This window comes from Monopterus albus, unplaced genomic scaffold (assembly GCF_001952655.1).
Source record: "Monopterus albus unplaced genomic scaffold, M_albus_1.0 scaffold29.1, whole genome shotgun sequence".
Taxonomy (NCBI): domain Eukaryota; kingdom Metazoa; phylum Chordata; class Actinopteri; order Synbranchiformes; family Synbranchidae; genus Monopterus; species Monopterus albus.
In genome coordinates this window covers 130,343-145,962 of record NW_018127909.1, presented here as the reverse complement: position 1 = coordinate 145,962, position 15,620 = coordinate 130,343, and the positions used below count along the sequence as shown (strand labels likewise).

Sequence of the window (15,620 nt, the reverse complement as noted above, 5' to 3'; positions counted from 1 at the left end):
AAATGTGTGAATGAAGGAGACATATGTTTGACTTACTTGACTGACAATGGTTTTTAAGTGTGTGTGTGTGCGTGTGTGTGTGTTTGATCAGTGATTGCGTGGGAACCTGTGCTTCAGCTTAGTTTTCACCAGTGTGTGTTTAAGCCAACACTCAGACTCATTCATGTACTACAATCACAGAGGTCTAGTCTTACAGGTTTTCCTACACGCCCCCACATAAACACATGCACATACACGAATACCCAGAAGGGTGTGGAAAAAGCCGGCCCCTTTACAGTATAATGCTCCTCTGATGCTTCCAGTCAGTCTGCTGCTCTGCCCGCTTCCGGGAATTAATCTGTAACAAGTGCCTTTGCTGCTTATGGTGTGTACTTGTTTGAGCTGTGCCCATCGTCTAAGCAACAGCAGACAACCACCACTCTTTCAAACACACACTCAGGATGTCAGGGGATTGTGTTCCTGAGGTTCCAGACCTAAAGGAGATGGGTGAGGAGGAGCTGTGGGAACTGATTAACGACAACCGCCACCGGATCTCCTTAGGAGTGCGACCATGTAACTTGATCCCGTACCTGAGGCAGGCCAGGGTGCTCAGTGAGATGGATGAGGACGAGATTCTCTCCTGCCATAACCTCACCAACCGCTGCATGAGAACCAGTGAGATTTATGACTTGTTGCTTTTTGGATTGTAAAGAAAGTTAAAAGCCAGTCCATGGGTTGAACTGTAGTGTGCCTCATTTTGTAGGGCTCTGTTTGGTCCATTTTTACTTCACCTGATTTGTTTACATTGACTGTTGAGACACACACAGAAATTCCAGCAATATCTGCAGTACTAAGAGCAAATATTCATTAGAAAAACCACCTGACAGAGTCTGAAAGCATAGCAGCCTGCTTTACTAAAACATTTATCTTTTTTATGTGATTATTGTATAGAACTTTTGATAGCCTGATTTCTCTCTGCAGATAAACAATAGTGCAGTGCTTTTATTTATGAAACAAGACATTTATAAAGAAACACCTGTTCTCCCTATTGGTTTCATCAGTAACTTCATGACCTTCATGGCTTTAGATGAAGTCTGTTGGTTTGAAGGCTGGAGATGGTGACAGTATTACATTATCCTCTACTGTCTCCAGGCTACATGTTGGATCTGCTGAGGACCCAGGGGAGGAATGGTGCAGTGGCCTTGCTGGAGAGCCTCATGATCCACTACCCAACCCTGTACACCCAAGTCACAGGACGCAAGCCCAGCACTGAGCCCTCAAGATTGAGTGGTTGGTGGCTTCAGTCTTCTACATTTTTATATTAGTCTCTTGGTGCCCTTCACATGCCGTATAGTATTGGTGACTAGCAACGCTCTTCTTACAGGCCTGCTAAAGTACTCCGAGCTGACAGAGTATCTGGTCAGAGCAGTAACAGGAATGCAGAAGGAGCTCCAGGAGGCACGCAATGAGGCTAGCACAATGAGTGCCCGCTGTGCCGCCCTGGAGTCAGAGATTAGGCAGGTAATGGAGCACGAGGAGAAGTCCAGATGCCTTCAGGCTGAAAACGAACGAATGCAGAGACATTTTTGTTCTTTGCAACGGGAAGTCACCAAACTGAAGGATGAAAAGTGTGACTTGTATGTGCGTTACACAGCAGCCATCGAGGAGAAATCAGCTTTAAACATGCGCCTCCATGACCTCAACCTCCAGGTCAGTGAAGCTCACTGAAGTCTGATTTTTAGGAAGCACAATGCTGCCATCTCAGGGGAAAGTCCTCAGAAGGCCAGCTTTAAAAAACTGAAATGTGAGCACTGTAGTGCAATGTAAATTTAGAAGACTCTGCTACCTACACCTAGGGAGGCACTGTGGAGAATTATACAGTACAGAATGGCTTTTATGGCTATGAAGGCACTTTGCCTGAGAAAATGACTCAATTGACAACACTCAAATAAACTGAAAAAGGTTTTTACAAACTGGAGGTGTAGAGTCTAAGAGACCTGGTGCATAAGATCTGATGAAAAATGCTAAAGAAAATGAAATTAGTGTGCAGCATCCAGTATTCTGGAGTGGGTGTTTTGTTTGAGACACAGCAGAAACAATTAGGATCAATACCTCTGATGCACTGTATCCAAGTTGCATTGTACAAGTAGAAGCAACAAGTGTTGCTAAATCCTGATTGATACAGTGAAATGTGTGACATCACTTTTCAAAGAATCCCCACCCATTCAACAACAAGAGCACAAGGGAAAAACATAAATACAAAAATTAGTCATGACAATCAAAATTTTTTCAAATTTGGCAGAAAATGAGGTGTTGATGTACGATCACATCTCTCAATAAGAAGCAGACTGTGCAAATAGGTTTTCAGGGCTTTTAACATATTAGTCGATCAACAAAACATTCACTTGCAGAGTCACAACTTTCCTCTTTTATGGTACTGAAAATTGAATAAATGTACCTTTGGGCATACTGAGACTATTGTTCAGACAATACAAATGATTAGAGGCTGTCACTGTGAGCTCTGGTAATGTTTCCATTTTACTATATAAAAAAAAAAGATTAATTTATTAATTTATATTAAGTAATTGTCTTTTGTGGTGGCAGATTTACCAGCTGCAAAAAGTGCAGAAAACCCAAACAGAGAGTGAGTTCCAGAAGCAGCGCTCAGTCAGGCGCAGCTCTCTGTGTGAGATACCACAACTGCAAGAGGAAGTCAGGAGCCTGCGCTGCCAGCTGGTGAAGGTCGAAAAGCTGGACCCAGTGAGAATAATCATTTAATCATTCTGTTATTAGCTAATTGATGTAGTGATGGTTTTCACTCATCATCATGCTCATCTTCACCAGAAGCTACTTGTGTTTTTGATTCTGCATCCCTTCCTGTCTGTTTTGTCTTTGTTCAGGCTCGTCAGGACATCCTGGCCCAGGATCTGGCTGAGGCCATAGGCAGCCAGGTGGAGCTTGCAGAGCAGCTCAAAATTTACAGAGAGGATAATGAAAAGCTGTTCAGAGAGAAACAAGAGGTGTGTGGTTTTATGTCAGTCATCACAGATCAGTCATGCTAATTCAGGAAAATATCTGTACTGATGCCGTACTGATGAATCCAGTGCTACACAGTAACATGATATGCACACACATTTTTTCATGTCGAGACTAACAAAATGTGCCACACTGGTGTACTTGCATTCAGCTCTTGGATCAGAAGGAGCACCTGAGCCTTCAGGTGCAGCAGCTCACCCTGGACTGTAACATGCACCAGCAGAAGAGCACTGTGATCCAGAACCAGATGAGAGAGCTGCAGGCAGAGAGAGACCAGGTACAGTAACTGTCCCATCACTCAAACTTTCCTGTCTTTGCTAAATATTCATTCAGTTTTCCAAGTAGTATTTCCTGTTTTAGCTTGTATTTATATGACTAAGCCTGTTTCATCACATCATGTTTATTGCCTTACCTGTTGAAATGTCAAGCGGTCAGGTGTCAGCAGCACTGTTCAGGAATATCTAGCAGGTCTTGTGGCTCTTACTGTAACTCTCTGTTGTGTGCATAGGTGTAGGTGCACAGTTATTTATGCCTCCTTGATGAACTCTTTTTTTCTAAACATCACTGAGACTTTTTCTCTGACTAGACGTTAATGAAGACTCCACCACATTGTAACATCTGTCAATGAGCCACAAGCTGCCAGCTGCTCCACTGCAGCTGTGCAATAACTAACAACACAGGACTGTGTTATGTGTGATACATGCACATGATGTGCATCAATGAAACTTGTCCTTCCTTGTGTTTCAATACCTCTCACTCCAGCTTTCTAAATTTTAAAAGAACGCTTGAACTGCATGACGTTCTACCACATTCATCATGTTGGAATAAACAGGATTTATGGAATTAAGAATTAAGATCAAAACAGTTCAAACATAAGATCATTTCTGTTCCAGGTTTTGATCATGTATTGCATTGTTGTTTTCATAAGAATGTGTCAAAAGATATTGAGCTTGCGGGCAGCAAGGCCAAGCATGTGACAAGTTTAGCCCTTGTGGTTTCTACTTGAAGTATTAACTTGACCTGATTGTCTGTTTGCTTGAAACAAGGTGTGTCTGTGCACAGATCCTATGTAAATTATGTGTTGTGTTAAGCAAACATAGCCTGGTTCCCATGCATTACTAAACTCTGTCCCCCACTGACCCCCCACTGCCTTCTCCTATACCACTACACACAACTCACCCCTTCTCACCTCTCCTCCGCTTCTGTTACCTGTAACACTGAAGTGATCTGTTAATTTGCACATACTCTATACACAGAATACTCCTCTGTTATTCATTTGCATAGTGTTCATATGCAAATACTGTATATTTATCTTTGCACTATTTACATCATTTGAGCTGTTCATTCATGTAACTTATTGTTATCTTCCTATTCTGCACTATTTATTTCATTCCATCTAATCCCATTGCACTAGTGTTTTATAGCTTAATGTACCTTATCTTATTATTTGTAACTTAAATCCATAAAGTCTCTTGTTTAGTGTATATTACCTTATATAATTTACTGTAAATATCAATTGTGCACATCTATTGGTAAATTAGTTCTGACTGTACATGCTGTAGATACTGCGCACTCTGCACTGCTGGTTAGATGCTGAACTGTAATTCGTCGCCTTGTAATTGTACATGTGTAATGACAATAAAGTTGAATGTAATCTAATCTAATCTAATCTAATATAGGCATATCTGTCCAGAGATGAGGCCCAGGCCATGATCACCCGCATCCTGATTGAAAAGGACACCCTGAGGAGCCAGATAGTGGAGCTGCAGGAGCGGGTCTTCAGCCTGCAGGCCAGACACAGCCCCAGAGAGCAACGGCAGAGCTCTGATGTAATTTGTCACGTAAACACATACATGTATCAGAACACACATGAACACAATATTTACACAGTGCTCTGTGTTTGTGTCAAAGGAGAATGAGGTTGGCTGGGATAGTCCGAAGTCCAGCTGTGACAAATGCTCAGTTCCAATTAGACGCCGACTTTGCCGCATGGACGCAGTTAATCCCACGTCACAGAGTTTCAGCAATTCAGAGGTGTGTGCATGTGTGAGATCAACCAAAATGATTTGTTGTAAGTGGGGCTGGTTATTGATGCTTACATCTTTAGTGCCTATGAAAATGTGTCGATGCAATGAAGTGTCAAAAACTGCCAAGAACCACAAGCTGGCCTCAAGTACTGGTCAGATCCCTAGTCCTGTTTTTCTATTCTTTGATCTAATACTCTATATCCTGATTTAAACTTATTTATTTATTTATTTACATGTCAAGTTTTTATACAGCTGTTTTTTAAGGGAAGGGAAGTTTTAAAGGAATACTTAGAGTTAAAGAGCCCATTTTGCTCCTTTCCAGCCATTTAAAGTTTAATCTTGGGTACTACTAGATTAGCTTTACACACCTCATAACTTCAAATTGTCTAATTATTTCAGAACGATAAAACCCAAGAGCCTCTTTCTAAAAACAAGAGGATAGTTCATGAACCTCTTGCTGCCGGTGTTGTGTTGAAAGTGGACAGCACAGCAAACAACAACTGCATTAATTAATTTGAATTTCTCCTCTATAGATAGGTAAACAACAATATATGTACCAATGAAAAGAGATTTGTAACACTCTAAACAAAGCAGGTAATTGAAAAACCCCATATTTTAACTGGCATAATGCAGACATACAGTAGTAACTTCTCCAGCCTTACAACTATTCTCTCTAATGTCCCAGAAACAAGGCATTAACAGACATGCAATGTGTTTTTTTAAGCTTACCGTTAATTCCCACCAAGTAGTAGAAACATCACTCTCTTTCAAGTAGCTTCAAGTTCAGTAAATCCAATCGGTCATCACCCTGTCTTCCCCCACATGACCACATACATTCCAAAAGTAGTGAAATTGATTCCAACAGGTAGTGTAGCACTCGCAATAACATCATGGGTGACGACATTAATCCTGTCGTCACATGGGGCAGACACACTGGCCTCAAGCAATCAAAACAAGCAGGTATTGTGCTCCGGGGAATCCAGCCTTGGTGAGCTGATTATTCAGGGCTGTGGGGGCTTCACTGGCGGCTGCTTGTAGGTTAGATCTGGTCAGGTAAAACAACAAGTCCCTGTACAGGAACATTCCTGGACATGCAGTAACTTCAGGCCCTGTATTTTTCTCCACATCCTCTGGTCACAGTGCAGCAGCAGGAGGTAAAATATATCCATAAAACTGCACACAGTTGATAAATTCCACTTTTAAAATGGCATCTGAATGTCTTTTTTTTTTAAATAAGCTTTATTGAAAATATACATGTCAAACAGCGCAATATAACATTTTGCCAATATGGTGGGGGCACTGGTGGATGTCTGTCTGGTGATTATGCCCATTCAAACAAAAATCCTTAAACTATCATGTAAGACTTTATGTTGTTAGAAAAAAAGTCGTGTGTAAACCGAGTTGCTTCTGCATAGAAATACTAGAACATGCGCACACCTCATTTTTTGAGCTTTAGGTCACATCTAAGATGATAATTCACTGTTGTAACATTGTAGACAAGTCAAAAACAACAAAAAGCATGCCATGGGTTCTTTAATCAATGCCACTCCCATGTATTTATTATGACTACTGTATGCAACTGCCACCACCACCTAATTAACTTAGCTGGAAGGCTACAAACATAGGGAAACAGATAGCCTGGCTCTGTCCAGAGGCAAAACTAAAGCTAAAGCACATTAATTACCAGGTTGTATTGTGTTTGTTTTATTAGTATAAAAATTGAAGTGTGAAATTGTCAAACACATAACCCACAGTAAGACCTCAAGTTGTTTTCACACTTCAGTCCATTTTTATATATAAAACAAACAAGAAATAATGTGTTCATTGTCAGCTTTACAGGTGTTGTAGGTGTTTATCTTCAGGCAAAGCCAGACTAGCCATTCATTCTTTGTGCTAAGCTGTGATATCAGTCTAATGTATATGTGTGTGTGTGTATAGAGTGAAGATCCTACAGCATGTAGCATCCGATCCCGAAACGCAGAGCCCCCCAGTCTAGATTCCCTCCGAAGAAGAGAGGGAGAACTACACACAGACAGCAGGTGTGTGAAGTGTTGCTTTGTTCATGTACTGCATATGTCACTGTGCGTGTGTTTGTGTTTTTCCATGAAAGGCCAATCATCAGTTCCATTTGACAAGGCTATTGGCAGCTTTTTATAGACACCCACCAGGAACTACAGTATGACATCAGTGACCTCTGCATTCCTTTCTGTTGGTGTAACATGATGCATCCAGTTAAAGTTATACAGGAATATGATGGTCTTATGTCACATGATTCCAAGAAAGACAGAAAATGTGATCGAGTATGTAAAACACAGAAAACTGAAAGCAGAGTGTGTTGAGGAAGGTGTGAGCGAGCTAGGTTTTTGTACACCCCAACATTTTTCATTTCTTGTATTACTGCTCAATGTTCAGAGTGCTGACTAAGGCCTCTCCTTTGACATTATAAGGCTGTACTTATTCCTTGTTGCCAAACCAGTCTCTGGACTGTAGCATGGCAGATATTCTCACACGTAGCATACATTCCTTCATTATAATGAGGTCAGTAGAAAGTATTTACTTCAGCCAAGTTATTGCATGTCAACGTGTTTGTGGACAATAGATGGAACGGGAGAAATCTGATAGAGGTGTTTATGTTTTTTTGTCTCCTGCAGCTCTGAAGCAGAAACTGATTCTTTATTGGACGACTTTGTGTTCCTCGCTGCTGGTATGTGCGGAAAACATATGAGCTTTATTTTGTTTATGTGTGTCCCTGTGTGGATGGGTGGTGGCTTGGTGTTATTTGGGCAGGATTTTCATTAGCTATTATTCAGGGTTGGACCCTTGCCAAGGCTGTCAAGTGACACATTAACACATTATTACAGGTTATTTCCAGGGAAATAACCTTGATGCAAAATCATTAAACAGGCCTTTCTCTTGTTTAGTGGGGAATGAAGACAAACAAGAACCCAGGCATATGCCCTGTAATGGGCACAGCTCTGATAGGTGAGTTGGTCCACTGGATCACCATTGTTGCACATAAAACGTTTCATATTATGAAGCATTTTTGAGTAGAACAGATGGCAGTGCATATCCTTAAGGTGAAAATGAATGTAAATGTATTGGATGTTAATAATCAGAAATGAGCACTGGGGAATTCAACATAACATACCCACCTTTTACATGTGTACTAACTTGTCTATGAATATCAGAGCCAAAGGTCAGTGAAATCCATCCGGTATTTGTTGAGATAGTTCTTTGTTAGCTAAAAGGCTACTGTTCTTACACTATTCCTCTAATGTGAGTGTAAGCGCCCTCAAATCCCTGTCCTGCCACTAACAGATGTACTTACTGTACTTACAGTGCACTGGGTTTAGCTGTATATTCTGTATCATGGTAGCATTTTACCTTTTTATATAAGCATACAATAATCAAAATGTTCACTGTACTGCATGATTTCCTTATCTTCTCTCATTTCTCACCAGCACGCCAAGAACTTCAGCTCCTCCTTTCCTGATGCGTTCCCGTCCGAAAGCCATCCGCATCACCGGCCGTGTTCTCACCATCTCCTTCCAAGGGGATGCACTGCTCAGCCAGCTAACAGTAGTAGGGGGAAATAAGACAGGAGTTTTTGTGCACCAGGTGACAGAAGGGAGTGCTGCAGATACCGTCGGCATCAGCCCGGGAGCACAGATAGTGGAGGTGAGTGCACGTGTGAATGAAAAGAGTTATTCTCATTACTCTGCCTGTTGTGAAGGTGCTTCTCATCACAGTGTTGCCCTGCAGGTGAAGTACGAGCAGAACCAGAAGGCTCTGAGGATGGTGTTGGAGGACTCCACTTTAGAGGAAGCAGTGTGGGCTCTGGGCCAAGTTACAGGCCCCTGCCACCTCTCCCTGCGGTCCAAGCAAGATGGTATGTCCCACAGCATGCACATAAAACAGCTCCTTTGTTTCTTGTAACCAGTCATCATGAATTGTATCTACATCACTTAAAAGGCAATGTTATTTTCCACTGTGAAACAGTTCTTTATTCTTTAACAATATGGTATGTGTTATTTTAAAATAAATCATATACTGTATATTGGCACAGCGGCATAGTGGTCAACGCTGTTGCCTCACAGTAAGAACGTTCCAGGTTCAAGCACAGACCGACTGTGTGGAGTTTGCATGTTCTCCCTGCCCCTGTGTGGGTTCTTTCTGGGTACTCCGGCTTCCTCCCACAGTCCAAAGACATGTAGCTTAGGTTGATAGGCGACTCTAAATTGTCCCTACGAGTGAGTGTGTGTGGTTGTTTGTCTACATGTTAGCCCTGTCCAGGGTGTACCCTGCCTCTCTCCAAGAAGTGGCACAGCTGAAGCCAATACCTACCTGAAAGGGACCAGAAGTTAAATAGAATGACCATAAGGTGCACAGTTTGCTGCACTGGATATCAGTAGCCAATATCCAGGGTGTGATTATCCTAGAACTGTATAAGAACTAAAACAGGAGTGGCCCAAGGATGGCCTGCTCCAGACAAATAAGAAGAGCGTGTTTCAGCAACTCCAGAGACATTTGAAAACGAAAACCTGATGCAATAATGCCCAGGAAGAGACAGCAGAGACCCCTTAAGAGGGAGAACACTTGGAATAATTGGATTGAGAACTTTGAATCTAAATCACCTTAAACTCAAAGCCAAAAGAGATAAGAAGAAGAAATGGAATGGTGTTGCCTGACCCAGGATATAAGAGTGAAGAGGAGAAGTACAAGCAGAAATAAGCCTGCCAGGATGTGAAGAAGAATCCCACATGGATGGATCATATACTGTAGATTATATTTTGCATGATAAAGTCTTTCTTCATATTTACAACAAATAAGCAAAACTCATTTACTGCCTCACTCCAGTTCAGTATCTTTCCTCATACTGTAATTACATCATCAGGAAATTATATAATGATAGAAAACAACATTTAAAAAGAATGAGCTTCCACCATCTACAAAACACAGGAAAATTAGTTGTTACACACACAAACCATATGCATATGCAAACATGAACATACACACATTTAAGAGTAATGTCATCAGGCAGTGTAGTATTATATTTTGTAGTAAATTACAGCAATTAAATCTTTGAATTAGCTACAATCTAAACATCAAACTTCTCACTGATATGACACCATCAGGAAACATGTTTTTTCTCTTACAATTAAACTCATGAGGATGTCTTTGTTGTGACTCATGCAAAACATTCAGCTGAACTACAGTTACACAACACTTCCAGTTAAATTGAAACAAGCTACAGTTTATCTGGGGCAAAAAACACTCAACTGCTTCCGTTTTTTCATTTTGCCGTCAGAGAAGTCAGTTAGTTGCACTCCTACAGCATATTGCCAGAAAACAGATACATAAAAGAAAGTGATCTACCATAAATATCTAAAATCTAATGTTATAGCTCATCTACAGTCCAGCCGATGCTTGTGTCTTGCTGTGGGTGGGTTGCAGGTAGACACCGGCTACAAATGTGAGGATGAACTGTAAGTTAACAAAGTACAGTTACCCTGAATATGTAATTGACCTTATCCAAAAATCATAGCTGAACAAAAGAATAAGGAGTTAACACTGCATTACAGTAAATGATTGACAAATTGGCACTACTGAAAACCTCTAAAAATGCAACCTGCCAACTTACTAATAAGTACACCATCAGGTAACTGACTGGTACACATTCCAGTTTCTGCACTCACGGCCTGGTATGCCAGAGATCAGTTTCATGGGTGTATGCCTGGGAACCCAATGTGCCAGCTAACAATGGTCTAAAGATTGACAGTATCAGAATGTTCCCACAAGTAACTTCTATTTTACTTACTAAATTTGGTACAAATGATAATGTAGCAACACAGAATATTAACACTGATAGATATGGGCCCTATCTTCTAGGTTTATCACTGTAGTTATTGTCTCAAAATAAATCACATACATCATATTACCAGTAAAGTATTGTGTTCTTAGTTTGGGGACCTTGGAGATTAACCAACCAAAAATATGCAGACTGGATATTTGTACTTAATGCAGTATTGTATTAACCTAAAAAATGTATTGTGTAAATTGAAAACGTTAATATCAGGTGCAGCACACTGACAAAAACAAAGTACGTGAACAAACACAAACAACTAGACGAAGGCATTCCGGGAATATTGCTTTCATGAGAATGGGATGGATGGACATACAACCCGGAAATATCCCCTCAGTCACGGCTGTTGCCGATGCAGAGGCATCAGAATTGATAGCAGATGAAGTCTTGTAGTTTCTTTAAATGTATAAACATTGATTTGATTTGGAGACTTGATGACTGATAGGTTGGTCTTAAAAGAAGAAATTAAAGGAAAAAAACGGAGTTTGCTGAGCACTAGGAACCTTATAAAGCACATCTCAGACGGTATAGCGGCGCAGCAGTTAGTGCTGAAGGTTCAAGAAGGTTCTGGGTTCGAGCCCAGGCTGACCAGGGGCCTTTCTGTGTGGAGTTTGTATGTTCTCCCTGTGCCTGTGTGGGTTCTCTCTGGGTACTCCAGCTTCCTCCCACAGTCCAAAGACATACAGCTTAGGTTGATTGGCAGCTCTAAATTGCCTGTAGGAGTGAGTGTGGGTGTGTGGTTGTCTGTCTATATGTCAGCCCTTGTGATAGACTGGCGACCTGTACAGGGTGTACCCCACCTCTTGCCCGATGTCAGCTGGGATTGGTTGCAGCACCCCCACCACCCTATTTAGGATAAGCGGTATAGATAATGAATGGACATTACATGTTTTGTGTGACACCATATTTTACTGTACCTCACAGTCAAGAGGGAATGGCAATGTTTGTCTGTTGCTTGGTTGAGGTGCACATTGCACGAGGTACAAAATAACTCCACAATGTTAGGAAGATGCTGTTGTTTAAAGTGTCCTTTTCTGCCTGCTGCCCAGAATATGTGGCTCTGCAGCAGCTGCTGCAGAACAGTGAGACATCATCCGGAGATTCCTTCTACGTACGTGTCAACATGTCTCTGCCCGCTGGCCCTAATGGAACCCTGGCAGTGTCCTGCAATGACATCTTGCATGTGACCAACACACGTCCTGCTGACACCAAGGACTTGTGGCACGCCAGCCAAGTTCATCCCTGTCAGCTACTGGACCTTCAGAGTGGAACTGTACCCAACTATTACAGGTCAGTACACTGATGGAGAATATACCGTAGACACGAGGAACAGGATCACTTCATTTTCTTGTCAGTCAGCATAGGCAGGGAGTCAGAGTCATCAGAAAACTTGAAAGTCAAGTGAAATCACTTTAAAACTGTACATTTTAATGCTTTTCTGATGGTATAGGGCACAGCGGCTCCTGATTCAAACAATTGAAGACATGAGCTTTCAAAGAAAGGAGTCTCTAAAGGTAAGAATAATTTAATTACTATAACCCAGCGACCCAACCCAAACCTCCACTGTGCTTATCTCATTCCATCTTCCTCACCAGGCTTGGCGTGTGGTTGCCCAGAATAAACAGAAGACAGTGAGGATTGTCAGCACTGGGCGCCAGGGAAGGAACCCGCTGTGGATCAGCGTGGAGGACGAACCACCCAAGAGCACAGATTCAGGTACAACAATGTGCAGCAGTCAGAAAAATATAATATCTTGCTTTATTGCTTCTTGAATATACTGTTTGATAAATGTTTGAATAATTGTTTATGAAAACGTGCCCCTTTAGTGTACATTCTTTTCTATTGTAGGTGATTCATCTGGATCCAAAGGTTGTGTATCCCTCATGCCCTACTCCCTGGTCACCGCCCACTTCCCACCTGTCTGCAGACCCATCCTGTTGCTGCCCACCGTCCTGGGACGCATCCTGGACAAGAAGCTGGCAGAGTGGCAGGGCTTCCAGCTCTGTGAGCCGGGTGAGAAATACAGGGTTGTTACTGTACAATATGTTGTATGACCAGCCCTGTGCATTCACAGTTCATCCGTGCCTGAGCATGTAACACTGAGATCAGATTTATAGATACAGACACACTTCCTTGAACTGAGCGATAAGTCTGTTTGATTTGACAGAAAATAGGTTTTATTGGTGATAGGGCTTATGAATCTCCTCTTCTAGTTCTGATTTTCTGCCGTAGCAGTAGGACGTTGCCTTAGTAAACAATCGGTGCCATACTGTGTAGTGTTAAATGGTTTATGGCTTCATCTGTTGCTGTAAACCAGGAAGGAAATAAACTGTGAATAAATACTGTATAGTGTTAAATGGTTCATGGCTTCATCTGTTGCTGTAAACCAGGAAGGAAATAAACTGCGAATAAATAGAAATAAAGTGATAGAGGCTGTAAAGCCAGGAAATGCTGCAATGATGGGTTGAAATGAGTTTAATGATTTTTGTGGGGAAATTTGAGCATTACTACAACAAAGGACAAATCCAAGAATGCTTACAACAACAAAACAGGATATTCTGAAGAAAATCAAATTATATACAGTATGTTTCAGCTAATACAACAAATAAGTATACCTTCTTGACCTCATTAAAGCACCTTATATATGTAATTTCTTCTTCCCTTTCCTGTCCGTTTCTGTTTCCACCCTGTCACTCGTTTCCGTTCTCCTGCTCTGCAGAGGTGCTGAGCTCCTGTGAGCACGCAACTCGGCTGCAGAGATCCGAAATCCTGGAGGACTGTGAGCAGGGAAGAAATGGCTGCTACACCCTGCAGAGTGTTGAGAAAGTCATGAACAAGGTCAGAACCTTTCAACTTGGAACAGGCACTTTCCACACCCAAGACTTACTTTGAGTAAAATGTGGGAAAACAGATTTTTCCACATTGGCGGTGGGGCTCTAGGCCACTTTGGTCCAGGCTAACATCTCCACAGCAACTGGTATTACCATGAAAATGTGCATAGACATTCATGATCCCCAGAGAATGGCTTGTAATGATTTTAATAACCCAAAGTTTCATGTATGTTCCATGGTTGTGTTTATATTGTATGTGAATACAATATAATTTGTTGGGATCTTCATGTAAAAATGTATTTTGTACAAACATGCAAGCTTTGGAGATTGAATACATGTTCTCCAGAATATTGATTCTGTTCACTTTACAGAAGGATAATTGTGCTAATTATACTCACATGAAAATCCTTGTTTAAAAAGCCATATTCCAAATTTCTTCATTTTCATCCTACAGGGCATTCACTGTGTGCTGCCACTAAGCCTGGACTGTGTACGTCGGCTGCACCGGGCCAAGGTCTTCCCTATCATCATCTTCATCGGCCAGTCTGCACGAAGCGCACGTAAACTGAAGTACACAATCCTCTCTTCTTTTTCATATAAACACTAACAGTCCACTTTGTTACTCAGTGACTCTGATATCCCATTTAGGGACTCACCATTCAGCACTCAGGAACATGGATGTTGCTGACATCATCAACGTCAATAAATGCACATAGTCCCGTCTAAAAATAAATAAAATAAAAAAGATTAATGAACAGAAATTGTCTAATTAAAATAAAATTTGCAAAGCAATAAAGTGTGCAAAAGGTGAAGGGTTCTCAGTGCTTTCTGAAGCCACTGTACTGTACTTTCCTGGTGTATCAATATTAATCAGCTGTATCTGCTGTACCCCCTCAGGGAGTTGTCTATGAACATTTTGGCCACACTGTATTTTTTGAGCTTTAGGATGATAATTCACTGTTGTAACATTATAGATAGTCAGAAAACAAGGAAAAGCATGCCATGGGCTCTTTAAGGCTGCAATGTATTATGGCCTAATGATTGTGTTGTCACCAGAAAAATTGGGATCTCTTATAAGAGGAGTTCTTCTTTTGTATGATTGTTAACAGTTAGTCTAGAGCAACACCTGTTTTTTCTCATTCTGAGTGACTGATATCAAGACCCGACATTCAGTGTTTATGTTTTAGAGACATAAACAATAAGAGCAATAAAACTCACTGAAATGTCAAATTTGGGCAGAAAATACCAAATTAGATCCAAAAATGATTGTGTAATTGATTTCCTTCACCCTTCCATCACTTCCAGATCAAAGCTTCAGCGGCACGGCCAGTCAGAGGAGCAGCTGCTGGTGTGTTCGAGGAGAGAGGAGCCTCTGCTGGACAAGCTGCCATGTCTATATCACAGTGTGGCTCCAGACTCCTGGTGCGACCAGAACTCCCTGCTGACCAGACTGCGAACCATCATCTGGGAGGAGCAGAAGAAGATCGTCTGGGTGGAGCCTGACCTGTGGTGAAAGAGGGAGTAGAAAGGAATAATAGAGTAAAACACAACATATAAAAATAAAATGAATTATCATTTCTGAAAGTTTTTTATTGTGATGATAAAATATTAAGAATATATTTATATGATAAACTTTACATGAGTATGTATCTATGATACTTATGAGTAACTGGGTGAAAGATGGTAAATGGTCTTATACTTGTATAGCGCCTTTCTATGCTTTTACAACACACTCAAAGCGCTTTCACATTATTGGCCGTTCACCCATTCGCACTTCCAACCACTCACGCACTCACACACCGGTGACATCACCGGGAGCAACTGGGGGTTCAGTGTCTTGCTCAAGGACACCTCGACATGTTGACTGGACAAGCCGGGAATCAA

At 41.4% G+C, this 15,620-nt stretch overlaps 1 protein-coding gene across 1 annotated transcript; it reads left to right on the top strand.

Moving 5' to 3' along the window:
• Nucleotides 1-318: 318 nt before the first annotated feature.
• card14 (caspase recruitment domain family, member 14) lies at nt 319-15,477 on the top strand. Its single transcript, XM_020596010.1, has 20 exons — nt 319-654; nt 1,132-1,269; nt 1,364-1,689; nt 2,584-2,739; nt 2,880-2,999; nt 3,167-3,292; nt 4,695-4,844; nt 4,927-5,049; nt 6,981-7,081; nt 7,694-7,746; nt 7,964-8,024; nt 8,504-8,720; nt 8,805-8,931; nt 11,955-12,195; nt 12,356-12,419; nt 12,501-12,621; nt 12,754-12,918; nt 13,625-13,743; nt 14,191-14,306; nt 15,042-15,477. The coding sequence occupies exons 1-20, from the start codon at nt 441-443 to the stop codon at nt 15,247-15,249; spliced, it is 2,946 nt and encodes a 981-aa protein (XP_020451666.1). The 5' UTR covers nt 319-440; the 3' UTR covers nt 15,250-15,477.
• The last annotated feature ends 143 nt before the right edge of the window (nt 15,478-15,620 follow it).

What these genes read in the sequence shown, in the direction of transcription:
- card14 (XM_020596010.1), top strand. Translation starts at nt 441, where the DNA reads ATGTCAGGGGATTGTGTTCCTGAGGTTCCAGACCTAAAGGAGATGGGT. An exon ending in TCCATGACCTCAACCTCCAG is followed by an intron (nt 1,690 to 2,583) that starts GTCAGTGAAGCT and finishes TTGTGGTGGCAG; the next exon opens with ATTTACCAGCTGCAAAAAGT. An exon ending in CGGGAGCACAGATAGTGGAG is followed by an intron (nt 8,721 to 8,804) that starts GTGAGTGCACGT and finishes GTTGCCCTGCAG; the next exon opens with GTGAAGTACGAGCAGAACCA.